At 41.8% G+C, this 15014-nt stretch overlaps 1 protein-coding gene across 1 annotated transcript; it reads left to right on the top strand.

The window, feature by feature from the left end:
• Window positions 1–4504: 4504 nt before the first annotated feature.
• Window positions 4505–12422, top strand: atp6v0cb (ATPase H+ transporting V0 subunit cb). The gene is made up of 3 exons (XM_049012825.1): window positions 4505–4800; window positions 11055–11238; window positions 11392–12422. The coding sequence occupies exons 1-3, from the start codon at window positions 4728–4730 to the stop codon at window positions 11594–11596; spliced, it is 462 nt and encodes a 153-aa protein (XP_048868782.1). The 5' UTR covers window positions 4505–4727; the 3' UTR covers window positions 11597–12422.
• The last annotated feature ends 2592 nt before the right edge of the window (window positions 12423–15014 follow it).

Here is a 15014-nt window from a genome sequence, read left to right as displayed (position 1 = left end):
GGTGTAGCTGCGCGTGTTGTACGTCCCGTGGAGGATAATTACAGACCTGCAAATAGCGTGTCATTCTGAGTAATTCTGTTTTGAAGTTAAATGCATGTTACCAATGTTTATTGTGTTGATAGATTAAATTGCTTTTCATCAACTGATACTGTATCTCGTAACATGCTGTCACAGTAAGCACTTAAGGCGAAAATTAATTCAACAATTAAGTGTTTATTAGAAATACTACATTTGTTCATGAAAAACGTGAACCACGTCAAATAAAATACATTTTCAAATGAATTATGTCATGAAATATTTACAGTGTAAAAACTTCAAATTGAATCCCTACGTATCTTTGTTATGGATTTTTGAAAAACACCGTTTTTTTAAATGGTTGATAAATGATTTTTGAGACATAATCACCATGAAATATATTTGCTTGAGAGACGGTACCGTCCCCTCAAACAGAAATATCGCTCGGTGTATGATTAATTGATGTGTTTATGCATTCTGGTTGTAGTGGTCAGTTTGTACGTTGTCAATGAAAAAGGTGGTAAAGCATTAGAATAAAAATTCTATTTTTGGGAAATTGTTGGAAGCGTCAAAATGGGTATCTGCCGCAATTGTTTTTCAAAAAATAATCGCGCAGTGCCTTAGCAAGCACTGATGTGGCCTTACGTCTCCAGGGTTGTGAGTTTAAATCCAGTGTGTGTACATGTTTTCTTTCTATCTTTAGTTGGATTTTTGCAGTTTCTGATTTCGTCGCACGAAATAAAAGACGGTCTCCTCAGATGAATCGATCAGTCTACATTAGTACTCGTGTAAATGTCCTGCCTAGTTCATTCTGTGATGCCCCGTGATCCCTGGGCTTGGCTTTGTATCTTTGCAAACCTAACAAGATGTTCACAGAAAATATGACCTGTTGCCAAGGATACTTTTTTTGTTTTTACTGCCATTTTCCCCTGGGCATCCTCTGTCTGTTTCAGTGTAAGAATAAATACTTTCCTGTGTGTTTTATTTAGGTAAAACAAGGAACTTTTGAAAGAGTCAGATCTTACGAACTTTTAACCAGAAGATGTTTAGTCATGGGGAGAGACTGATGCGGATCCTATTTTTGCTGGATACTTCCCCTATTTTCAGTCTCATGTGAAATATAAAATATGTAAGAATACAGCATATTTAAGTGATTATACACTGAACAAACAGAATACCAATAACAGTCGGTGCCTGCTTGTAGATGCAGTCAATGGTTCCTTTTTTGTATTCAAATTCCTCATCAATGCAACATGTAATTATTTGAATAGGTGGGTTTTCAAATATGTTGTAATATTGATAGATTGTGAAATACAGGGACTTGTAACTCAAGCAGTACATGACCTGCATAGTACTGGGCAGAATCCTTAACTTAAAGTACTCCAGTGTGGAAAGTGGTAAGTCAAAAATTTCAAATAACCAACAAAACGTGCATGGTCAAATAGCTAGTGCAGGTCAGTATAGGGCTAAATTACAGCAGAATATTCCATGAACAGGCAGGCATGATGAAACTTCCCATACACTTCCCATGTCACGTGTTGGGGGGGGTGTAGAATGCATCTATTTTAAAAAGGAAGAAACTCCACGCCTAAGTGGTTCAGACCCACCGTATGGAAAATGTCTAATACGTAATGGTGTAGTTAGAGATGAATGAATATGATGGCTGAATCATTACTGTGGGGGGGATGGAAAACTTGTATATAATGTAAAAAGCTATTCTGCCAATAAATACACATGGGGGGGGACTAAAGACCCCCTAAAATAGGCCTAATGATGTTTAATAAATGTTATTGGCAATACATGCCTTGCATTATTCATATACATTTTATGAACGATTTCAGGTTTCATTTGAACAACACTGTGTGAGGTTGCTCTTTCGCAATGACTGAACTCTGGATTTGTGGAAAGTGTGGATTTTACCATCATAATGAGTAACATACTTAAGCTTTTAAGCCTTTGATCAATCACCACTCAGGGCTGGGGAGCAGTGTGAAGGGATTCGATAGAGATGGCCGGTGCCCACGATTTGCTGTCTAATGCTCAATACTGAAAGCTAGGATTTGTCCTACTGCGTTTGATTGGCCTGTTTCCCCGTGCCTTAAAGTGATAAAGCTGTAACTGTACCAAAGCTGCCACTGCTCTTTTTCCACACTGCTTTCAGTCATGTCCTTGTGACTGTGATCTCTGCACATTTTCTGGATATAGTGCCTGTTTTATAGAGATTAGATTCTGTTTAAGAATAATGGTGGTTTTTCGTGTTCAATATTTCATTTAGCAGTTTATGTAGTGGATCGGCAAGGAAAAAGGTTTACTCACAATGGCTTTTGCTATTTATATTTGGGAATTAATATATTATTTTATATAGAAGCCCCAGTAATCGCTACATTTAATGTTATATTCGTGTTTTTCACTTGTTCACATAAATGAGACTTCATCAGACACATCTTTGTATGGAAAACAGGCCTATTTTTTATCTTCTGTCATGCTGAATTTAAGGCATTTTTATGATAAAGTGAGTGGAGTACAAATGAATGAATGTGTTTTAATACCCACAGTCAATGAATTTGGTTGGGAAATACCATATTTGAACATTATGGGATTCATTTGTTCTTTAAAAAAAATAGGTGGAGGAAGAAATTCCGCTGTGGCTGAGGGCTGCCTGTCTAGCCAGCTATGTGGCACTGCAGACTTCAGATAGCACTGAGGGAGGGAGGCAGGCAGGCAGGCAGGCAGGCAGGCAGGCAGGCAGGCAGGCAGGCAGGCAGGCAGGCAGGCAGGCAGGGCGGGGCATGTGCTACCACTCTGACTCATGCGCTCCCACCCATTTTGCCAGCCTCCTTGGCAAATACGTACACTTCCTAAAACTAACCAATGGACCTACATCCAGGGGAGTAGGGACGAGGAAGGGGACATGTACCCCCCCCCCAATTTTTTTGGACTTATTCATCCCCCCCTCCCCAATAAACAGACCTTTGTATTTATATTATTAAGCTCCCCAAATATCAAACTCTCTGCTACACCGTTGCTTACATCTTAAGTCATTTTTACCTGCAAACAGTATATTATTTACCCTCAGGGCCAGATTGCACTATAGGTGACGTAGGCAATTTAATTAGTGGGCGCAAAAGAGCGAGTGAAAAAAAATCAGAAGAAATACCTCGGGCTGCATTCTGTGACACATTTATTCAGACTGTTTCTAATATTTCACTGCTTTCCTTGTGAAACAGACGCAAGCTCAATTGTAACCCATAAAACATACAGGCCTTCTCATGTATGACAAGGGAGTGAGGTGGGTACATTATAAGCAACTGAGTAATAAATTAGTTTTGTCTTTAGAATTATTATTCTACCCATGTGTTCAGGCATAAATAGGTCTACATTAAGCATTTATGGATTTGTGAATCTGCATTGTACTAAAGCAGGCTGATAACTCATCATTAAATGGGCCAATTGATCTAAGATTGCTGGAAGGTTAACATTAAGATTCTAATTACAGTATTGCTGTAAATGAATGACCTCAAGAAAAATGTAGTATGTAATTTGTATCAATGTGTGTTTCTTAAATATATTTGTGTGTCTCCCTCTGTGTATTGCCTTATTAAGGGTAAGAATTAATAAGTTAAAAATCAATTTAATGTACAGCTATTGACAATAGTAGGTTATAGAATATTAGGTATAACATTTTTGACCTGATCTGACACAACTCTGCGTGTAAAATAAGATTAATGCATAAAAGGCTTTTGGGTGGAATAAAATTAACACATAGGATTTCATGAGTAGTCAAAGACAAAGAATTACTTCCCCTTAGATGCTGACTGGAGGTCACAAGACCCATCACGAGTTTACGTGATTTTCCAATCGACTATAAATCTGTAAAAGGTACGAAGTGCAGTTGTGTATGAGATCGCGCCGTTTATTCAAAGTTCTTTCTAATGATTCATTTCATAACATGCAATGTTTAATTGCAAGAGCACGGTCATTTTGGTATCACATTTTCAAATGCATTCTCAGTTTAAGTGTTTTAAGATCGTTCTAATTTGTATGACATTTGAAAAGAGAAAAAAACACCACGGCATCATTCCATACTGCATGTAACACATAATATAATATAAGTTATATAAAATGTGCATGTGCACTACTGAGTATGACACGATCTTGGGAGGGAATTTCCAAATTGTGCTTGGTTACGCCGCCATTATTTCTCCTGAACGCAGTCCTATACAGCAAGCACCCCGTATTGAGACGCTCTGCGGAGGAACGCACCACTTTCGCTCTGATAGAAAACGTCACATTGAAATAGCAAAACACTACAAAAAACGTATTGATGTGATCGCTATATATTTAAACAAAATTAATATTAAAATAATACATACGCGGATTATTAGCATTATAGCAATCGCTCAAATGAGTTGAAATAAACATTTATGCATATGGAACCCCCCACGATTCCCCAATGGACTGTGTCCATATGGTCGGTCAGGTGATATTTTCCGCTTCGCCATTTTGTGTCGCTGGGCCGGTATTTATCGGAGGGGGGAACTAGTGACTCGTCCACTTACGTAGCTATCTGGTCGCTTGGTGTCGTTAGCAAGTCGCCAACCCGTAACTCACGATTTAGAGAATTAACGCGATTATTAAACGGAAGGACGTCGCTTTTAGCGAAGCGTTTAGTTTTGTACTCCTGTGTTTTTTTTTAGTGTGAGTGGGAAAGGATGTCGTCCACCGCCCCTGAATACTCTCCCTTCTTCGCGGTGATGGGTGCCTCTGCGGCTATGGTGTTCAGCGGTAAATGAAGCGTTCAAATTTATTATTTCTCATTTTCTTCTTCCTGATGTACGAGTGAATTGCTATATATTTCCTCCTTGTAACGTCTAATGTACGTGTATATATGGTAAAATGCTGAACTGTCGTGTATGCTAAACCTGTCGTGGGGGGGGGGGGGGGGTGTTAAATTGGTTCGTTACCTAGGAAGACAGAAGGTAGCAGTACAGGAAAGGGTAAAGATGTCATGAAAGATTAAAAAGCCAACCTGACTAGTTTAGGGTTGGCACAGGATTTGGGAGGGGGGCAGGTAATAATGTACCCGGTTGTCTACGCGTTGTCCTGTTTTGGAAAAGCGATGGCGTTGATCACATATGCTGACTAGCCGGTTTATTGCTTACGATGCCGTCCAGAACATGGCTGTATCTATGTTAGGCAATTGGAACTTAGTCAGAAGTAGACGGCCAATAGTTGTAAGTGCTGCCGTGTGCGATGCAGCCAGGTACGTCCCCGTACGAAGGCGCCGCAGGGGTGCCTTTCCAAAGCTGCAGTAAGTCGTGTTCCCAGTAACCCCCTGGGCACATCAGTGTTTTATCCAAATACAAGCTTTCTCGTCAAAAGTCAGTGTCGTATTCCTAAGTCCACCGGCTATTAACATGATTCGATTGCGTTTGCTGCTAGTATGCCTAAATCGGCCATGTTACGTCTATTGTCTATGGCAAATTCATTGATGTTGCAAACGATTCGTCCAGGGCTGCATGAGCCCCCACCCCCCCTCGAAGAATCGGCCATCTTCGCCGTCTACTACGCTCGTGTCATCCCGTTTGTATTAGGATTCCGATGCCATATTCTCATTACTTCCGTCCGCACGGCTTTAAGCGATGGGACACCCTTTTTTTAAATTGCATTTCCTTATTGGTGACGCTTTTCTGTGAGGTATACGCAATAACTGGTATCTCTGGCTTTGCCCTTTCGAAGCGGAAAACTTGTTACTGAAAACTGGTGGCATTGTACAGTGCTGATTAAGATGTCAATTATAACCCGTCTTCTGCTTTGGTCACCGTGGCAGTTAAAACCTCTCTGTGTTGGTTTTGTAGTTGCGGTTTTTGTTGTAGTCTCCTGTTAAAATGCCTTTAATTTGAGCGGTGGTCGGTGCTTTCAACAAATTTTTTGATATATTTCGACCTCATCTTTTTGAAGTATTGAAATGGTGGACAGCTAAGCAACAGAAATGGAAATTCCATGCTATTTCTTGCCTGCCATACGTAAAACGGGCGTTACATATATTCTCTAACGATTAATGGTTAATTTGCTGTAAATGGTACATCCTAAATATTTCTGCTGATTTGTTTGGAGAGATTTAACATCCGAATGTCTCGCTGTCAGGTGTTATAGTGAAATCTGATGATCTGCAGGGAATCCCAAGAACAAAGATCTGCTTTATCTGTGAATTAAATCATCAGCAGTTTTGTGGTTTAGGTATCTAATGATGATGTCTTCATAGTAGTAAATATTACTGTCATGTTACACTTTCCGGGCGGCATGGTGGCGCAGTGGTTAGCACTGTTGCCTCACACCTCTGGTACCTGGGTTCGAATCTCCGCCTGGGTCACATGTGTGTGGAGTTTGCATGTTCTCCCCATGTCGTCGTGGGGTTTCCTCCGGGTACTCCGGTTTCCCCCCACAGTCCAAAAACATGCTGAGGCTAATTGGAGTTGCAAAATTGCCCATAGGTGTGTATGTGTGAGTGAATGGTTTGTGAGTGTGCCCTGCGATGGGCTGGCCCCCCATCCTGGGTTGTTCCCAGCCTCGTGCCCATTGCTTCCGGGATAGGCTCCGGACCCCCCGCGACCCAATAGGATAAGCGGTTTGGAAAATGGATGGATGGATGGATGTTACACTTTCCTTTTTGAGCAAATTGTCTCACTGCAGTGAGTCTGTACCAGCCAGTAAGGCATAACAAAAAGAACCTGGAACAGAAAGGTTACCATTCTGCCATTTAATGTTCTCACTCACACAACACTCGGTATGTTTTGTGCTGCGTTTTGTGTGGAGCACATGCTTAGTGTTTTTTGCCTTGTTGGTTTACTGTTGCATTAAGAGATGGATTCCTCTATATCTTTGATGCAGAGGGAGACCAAGGACCACAGTCGTGCTGTCAAGGGTTTTGATTAAAGAAAAAAACTATGATCTGTTGGTTTCTGCATGTGCTGTAACAATTGTTCAAGTAGGTTGCTGGTTGAAGGCTTAGAGATCTACAGTTGTAGCCTTACTGGTTCTTACGGATTTTTCTCAAACCAGATAATAGGTTTACTTGGTTTAAATGGGAAACATTCAGTGTCTGGGCTTCTCAGTTAAAGCATACGGGCTACAGATTAATGATGTTCCTTGGCAAATAAAAAAAGGAATATATTTATCTTTTGGTAGATAATTTGTGCTTCTCGCATAAACCAGAGATCCATATTTTCCCTTAATATGGGTAAAAAAAAAAACTGTCTAATCAAGCCTTACTATAGAGTTGGGATCAAGGCCTATATGTGAAGCAGTCTGAAAATCACTGTTTCAAATGAAAATTTTACAGAATATCTCTGAAGTCTGTTTTTAAAGAATGTGCGTAGTTTGTATTTTAAACATTTGCTTTAATGGAAAAATGGAACCAAATGGTGATCTTGAAGCTACAAATGTGCAAAGTCTGCCCACACACTGTGGGGCATCAAGGCTGTCCCTGTTACACTATCTGTTCCAGTCAGAATTGTCTTATTTGGCCCGATAGACACATGTTTGGATGTGAGAGCCAATAATATGCTTTTGGTCTGTAAAGTTGAATATACAGTGTGGGGTGATTCCACACTTAGTATTGAAGAGATTTGTTGTTCATCAGTTTGTCTTTAATTCAGTACATCACAACCGGTCATTAATGAATTGGTTGACCAATTACCTGTTTTTCCAGTATACTTGCTAAATTTCTAAACGCATGACTGTATAGTCATTGCAGTTGTAGATATTCCTGTCTTTGTGAGTAAGACCTCTGGCAGCCTTTTCTGTATGGGTGCTACTGACTGCTTGAGTTCCATCACTCTGGTGTGACTTGGGCTGGGAAGGCCTGCTTATGTTAATTTAGGGGTTCTGCTAATGGACTTGCATCCCCAGTATTATGAGCACAAAATCCAGGAAGCACCATCTACCTTCTCTTGCAGTTGATGCCAAATGCATGGTGCCTCTAGGAGCTCAGTGTGGCCCTCATTTTAGATCACTTCTCTGCCCTTTAATTTGTGATGTACAGACCTACTGTACCCCCTGGGCATGCTCTTTATAGTGTTTAGGTGGAGCTTGTGCACCCAGAGTCTCTGACTTGATTTTTTTTAAAAGGGTTTAGAAGATGTCAAAGCTTTCAGTTCCTGTTGATTTCGGTGACACTTCAGCAAGATCTGTGGCACTATCACTCTGTCTTTAATTAGAATTAACTGTACTGCTTACACTCTGTTCCATCCAGAGACTTACACCACAGTGAAAATGGTTTGAGCTGGAGATGCTCTAGTGGGAAGTGGAGTTGTTGAGCTGCACCTCACAGAGCACCTTGATGCTTGATAGTTAACCAGAAATGTGCACCAGTACTGTGTTTTAATAGTGCTGAAATTGCATTGTACTTCTCATGTTATTAATTTATTTGAAATTCAATTTGTTGAGTTTGTATGAGTGTGATGGTTGCCATAGGCAGTAAGAACTGCATAGCCACTTGAATACCTTGCACATGTTCATTCCCATTACACATATATTTGGTGAATATATACAAAATATGCACACACATACAGCTCTGTCTCCTGGTATCTGAATCTCTCCCAATTAGCCAGAAATATAACGCTGGACATAGAGTTGCTGTCTGAATGAAGGTCGTGAGGACCAGAAGAGTAACTGGGTTACATCTAGATGACTGCCATGGAACAAAAGACTTGTTGTGGCTCATTAAGTTACAGTAACAGTGGACATTGCTCCCCAAACCAGTTCTCCTACAATCCAGTATCACTGCTAGATCACAATAAAAATTGGTTGGTTTAATGGTCGGTTTTTAATACTCTCTACACAGACCCAGATTGTATGTTTTCAACATTGGCTAGTTTTCTCAGCATGACCCGAGTGACTACAAAGCCCCTAAGAGGTCAACTCAGATGTGTCCAGTGGGAACTCCATTTTCCTGTGTCTTAAGCACCACCGGCGATCCTCAGTTGTCAGTTTTACATGATCTGGATGATGCTGTCTGAAGACCTTCCTTGGTAGGCCTGAAGTAGCTCAATTTGGTGATGTGTAATGCACATCCCTGGGGAATCACACAGGGTCTATAAAGCTGTGTTGCTCTCTAAAATGACTGATCTGACATATGGGGAACTTGGCTATTGCAAATATTCTGAATTTTAAAGAGAAATGAAAATGAGCTCATTGATAATGAGAGTAAGTTCTTATAAATGTGGCATAACAGGAACTGATGGACATTGAAGAATGAAGACTTGACACCTAACACGCCAAAGCCATAGCTGTCTCCTCTCTGTTGGCTAATTTTTTTTTCTGCAGTGGAAGTCCTCCAGACCCCCTGCTTTCCAACATTGGGTTAAAGATGTGATTTCTGGGTTGTCACTTCTTCAGCTCTCTCTCAGCTTTTCTAAATGCAGGAAGAGACTTCATGTGATCTGGTCCCTTTTTATTGATTATACGCAGAGCCTGCCCCTCATTTGCAAATAATTATTCTCTGATTTTAATTATTATAAATTAAGTTTTATCAACCAGCCACAACATATCTGGTACTTATTTGCAGTGTTGTGCAATGACCCATCAGTATGATTGTATGATGGTGGTGTCCCCCCCCCCAAAGTGTGAATGCATTCTTATGTGTGTCTTACACATTTACACATGTATGTATAGGCCTGGGTTGGGATGGAGGGTGGGGTTGTTTTGTGATTTTTGCCTCTTTGTGGTACTTGGAAAATGTATAAAATTTTATTTGTTCATAGCTGTTATTTAACAAGCTATGCAAATGGGTTGGCACGTACCATCAATAACACTCTTCCATTACTTGGTGAAGACCTGTATTAAAATTTTGTGTTTGTGTGTAATTGAGACCCTTCCCTGTGGCATGAGTCCCCTAGTCTTTATTGATTAGTGTCCAAAGAAGTGAATGTGAGGGCTGAGCAGCATCTTCATTTAATGGAGGCGAGTTCCAGGTGTTTAAGTGTCAGTGGCACAAATCTCCAGGTCTGAGATGCCAAATCTCCATGCGCTGCATGGCTCCGCATGTGGCGCTGACGCTGTCAGCCTCTCTCTCAGCTGTAACAACACCAGCTGTTTTATGAAGGACCGCCTGTCTCGAATCTGACTGCGTGAGGAAAATACCATGGACTCCGTCACCTGGACTAAAGGAATAACCATCCTGGCTGAAGGTTGCTCCTTTTCCACTGGAGGAGCTCACAGCAGACCCATCACTCCAGTCGGTGCTTACATCACACTGAGTAGCCAATGAGTGGGTGCCCTGTTTCCACCCCCACACTGGCCTGATCAGCCCCATTCTAAGAGAGGCTGTTTTTTTCCCTTTTATTTTAAGAGTGACCTTCAAAAAGTGAATGCAGCACATTTAATTCTGTTCGTATTTATTAAATCCATTGGAAGGGCAGGTTTGTGTCTAGTGAAGCTATAACATGCCAGAAGAACTCGGCTGCTGCCACTTCCTGCTGCAGAGTTTCCTTTCCTGGTTCTGCAAATCTCAGCTCTGATGCCCCCCAGCCTCATCGGAACAGCTGCTGCGTAGATCTTGAGGAATGTGGCATTTTCGCAGAACGGGGATTAAAAAGCACCGCATCATGGCAGGCATTGCTATAACCTGGCAGCAAGGACAGTTTGCCCGTCCCTTGTGTGCAGTGTCTGACTATTTAATTAATGGAGTTGGTGGGGGTGGCAGTTTACCTTCATTCATTTTTTATTTGAGTAATTAAATAGCAAAGGAAAAATCTGTTGGGTTTTCAGTCTCCCCTGTTCGTCGTGGATGATCATTTTTTATTTGCAACAATGTGGATATGAATATAATTGTTATTCATTTACGGATTTGCTTTAAGTTCGGTTCATGTGCCAGTTTTGTCAGAAAGGGATGTGTGTAGGTAACACTTGCTAACATGGGCGTTGTGTGTCTGTGTGAAGCTTTGAGCCGAGCCTGCATTGCCGAGGATTGCTGTGACATTTTCTGCAGTTCTCTGAAGCTCACTTTTTGCTTCCCTTCCTCCCTTTCTGTCTCACAGCCTTAGGAGCAGCATATGGCACGGCTAAGAGTGGCACCGGCATCGCTGCCATGTCTGTGATGCGGCCCGAGCTGATCATGAAGTCCATTATCCCCGTGGTCATGGCGGGTATCATAGCCATCTATGGCCTGGTGGTGGCAGTGTTGATCGCCAACAACATTTCAGATACGGTCTCCCTTTACAAGTAGGTGGCCCCCTTTCTGGGAAAGATGTTGCAGAGGATTTACTTTTTTTCTTTCTTTCCAGCTTGCATTTACCCTATGCTTCATGTGAAATGCCTCATAGAGGGAGGTGTTCATGCAGATTTTGCTAACTGGTTTCCCACCCCTCTTCCCAGGAGCTTCCTCCATCTGGGGGCAGGGCTGAGTGTTGGCCTGAGTGGCCTGGCCGCCGGCTTCGCCATCGGGATCGTGGGCGATGCTGGGGTTCGGGGCACGGCACAGCAGCCCAGGTTATTTGTAGGCATGATCCTCATCCTTATCTTCGCTGAAGTATTGGGTCTTTATGGCCTAATTGTGGCTCTCATCCTCTCTACAAAATAAACAGGAGTCCTTCCAGTGAGTGTGCTGCTGAACGGGGAGAGGAACTTAAAAAAAAAAAATAATAAAAAATTAATATAGCTCCATAAATGATCTTATCCACAATGTGTACAGTTGTCTCAGTTTGGTAGTCAACCTCTTGTAAATGCGCGATGTACCCTAGTGATTGTCTGTCCTGTGTGTGTAGATTTTATTTTTTTTGTCTCTTCCTTTCCATTGGTTGGCCTGAGTCATTTGTTTACTGCTTGTGTTGACAAACTGACTGGCCTGGTGTGTGTTTTTTTTTTTTTTTTTTTTTTTTTTAATTATTATCCCCCCCCCCCTTTCTTTCTTGGGACAGTTTCCACATTGTTGCGGATCTGTAAAAAATTATATATATATATATAAATGGGATAGGTTTTTTTTTTCCACTGATTTTATTTATAAAAATTTTGAAATGCTGATAAAACTGTTTTAAATGGAGCAAAGTCTTTACTGAATTCCCCGTGATATATATGTATATTATAAATATCTATGTATAGGTAGATTTATTGCACTGTGGCTAATTGTAATAAGTGATTGGAATTCCTATGGATGTGATGGGTAAAAATGGATTGCCTTTAGTGTCCAGGCCATGGAGTGGGACTCGTGTTTTAATTACTGCTGACATTCTTAAAACACTTGTAACATGTTTTCCTGTAGTACAGTTGTCCGATTGCAGTAAGTATGTGCCCAGTGTTGGGTTTCACAGGTCTAATTTCCAAATAAATTTCCTTGACGTATTCCAACATCATTTGTCATTGTGAATCATAAGAACAAAGTCATTAAAGGGAACTGACCTTAAGTTGTATTAATGTTTGTGTCCCCATTTTCTTCTTGATATTGTCAGGCTAGGTTTGGTATTTCTACACCATTTGCTTCATTAAGTTAGCTTTTTGAGTAGCAAAGTGTTTTAATATGACTCCGACCACCATGAAGTATGGGTTTCAGACACACTTCATGTCTGTATGATGGGATTGTTGGGTATACAGAACCCTGTAAGCAGCAGGATTTCTTGCTTGGCTGGATAACTTGTTGGATTTTAGGTAGTCTGGGCTAAATGTAAGTCAACATTAAATGTGACGAGTTCTCTGGAAAAGCAAAACACCCTACTTTGTGAAACGCATCCCAAGAAGGTCTGGCCTGGTCCACAGCAACAGTGCACAGAGCATTGAGTAAGAATTACCACTACACTGATTTTCAGTTCTTCAGCTGATATTAATCTATTTAAATTACCGCATTTTATTTATTTAGCAGACACTTCGGATAAAAGTGACATTTTTGAGAGAGCAGGATCAGACGATCCCTGGAGCTTTAGGCAGGGGCACACTGCTGAAATCACACTAACAACACACATCTGAACCAGAAACTTTCTGATCACAGGCACACAATGCAATGGAAAAGTACACTGCAGAATTATCAGGCAAGGGTGTATTTTGTTTGTATCTTTTGTTCTGATCAATATTTAAAGTCCAGATTAATCTCCAATTAAAAATGGACTGTTTAAAATTAGAGCATGCTTAGTATATGGTTTGAGTTCTTTGGAGTAAAACAGGAAACTAGATACTTCCTTGTGTAAGACTGTTAAGCAAATAATAAACGGTATTCAATTGGAACAAGAAGTACCTTGCTGAGAGTGGAGAAAAAATACAATGGTAAAATGCCAGACAGAAGTAAAAGTATTGAAATTACCAAACTTTTAAAATGTGATCACTATACAATAAAGTGTTTGGGGCCAACAACCACAGAAAATGGAGGAAGCATGTAGGGAGAAGGCGGCACAAATTACCTACTAATATATGTGTAAGGAGATTTTCAGAAATCCTTTAGTATCAAATGCTGCCACTTTTCAAAACTGCAATCTGAACAGTCTTCAGCAGTACTAGGACAGTATGCTACATGACACTGGTCACATCACAAAGGCTGAAAAACAACCTCAATTAGGCACATGGGCTAAAAGATCAAGGACGGGCATGGACATAACCTTTGCAAAATTAGTCTTAAGATATGTGGACAGATGAGAGTGACTGGATGGATACTTTCAAGCTCCAACAAGGTGGTTGAGGAGTGATGGTGTGGACTGCAGTTTTCAGTGATGAACCTGCTATTAGTATACAAAGTAACAACAAGATCAAACCAAATTCTAGAAGATGCCTTCTTCAAACACTGACACGACAGGAAGTCAGCAGTTTTCAAAAAGGTTATGATGTTCATGCAGGACAGTGCGACTTCCCATGATATTCATGCAGGACAGTGCCATTTCCCATGATATTCACGCAGGACAGTGCCATTTCCCATGATATTCACGCAGGGCAGTGCGCCTTCCCATGATATTCAGGCAGGACAGTGCACCTTCCCATGATATTCACACAGGACAGTGCCACTTCCCATGATATTCATGCAGGACAATGCCCCTTCCCATGATATTCAGGCAGGACAGTGCCACTTCCCTTGATATTCACGCAGGACAGTGCCACTTCCCATGATATTCACACAGGACAGTGCCCCTTCCCATGATATTCACGCAGGACAGTGCCACTTCCCTTGATATTCACGCAGGACAGTGCCACTTCCCTTGATATTCAGGCAGGACAGTGCCACTTCCCTTGATATTCACGCAGGGCAGTGCGCCTTCCCATGAATTTCACGCAGGACAGTGCCACTTCCCATGATATTCACGCAGGACAGTGCCACTTCTCATGATATTCACGCAGGACAGTGCGCCTTCCCATGATATTCACGCAGCACAGTGCGCCTTCCCATGATATTCACGCAGCACAGTGCGCCTTCCCATGATATTCACGCAGCACAGTGCGCCTTCCCATGATATTCACGCAGCACAGTACCACTTCCCATGATATTCACGCAAGACAGTGCCCCTTCCCATGATATTCAGGCAGGACAGTGCGCCTTCCCATGATATTCACGCAGCACAGTGCGCCTTCCCATGATATTCACGCAGCACAGTGCGCCTTCCCATGATATTCACGCAGCACAGTGCCACTTCCCATGATATTCACGCAGGACAGTGCCACTTCTCATGATATTCACGCAAGACAGTGCCCCATCCCATGATATTCAGGCAGGACAGTGCACCTTCCCATGATATTCACGCAGGACAGTGCGCCTTCCCATGATATTCATGCAGGACAGTGCCCCATCCCATGATATTCAGGCAGGACAGTGCGCCTTCCCATGATATTCACGCAGCACAGTGCGCCTTCCCATGATATTCACGCAGCACAGTGCGCCTTCCCATGATATTCATGCAGGACAGTGCCCCTTCCCATGATATTCACGCAGGACAGTGCCACTTCCCTTGATATTCACGCAGGACAGTGCCCCTTCCCATGATATTCAGGCAGGACAGTGCCCCTTCCCATGATATTCACGCAGGACAGTG

The sequence above is a fragment of the Brienomyrus brachyistius genome, chromosome 5, assembly GCF_023856365.1.
Source record: "Brienomyrus brachyistius isolate T26 chromosome 5, BBRACH_0.4, whole genome shotgun sequence".
NCBI classification, from domain to species: Eukaryota; Metazoa; Chordata; class Actinopteri; order Osteoglossiformes; family Mormyridae; genus Brienomyrus; species Brienomyrus brachyistius.
This window is presented reverse-complemented; position numbering and strand designations above follow the sequence as displayed.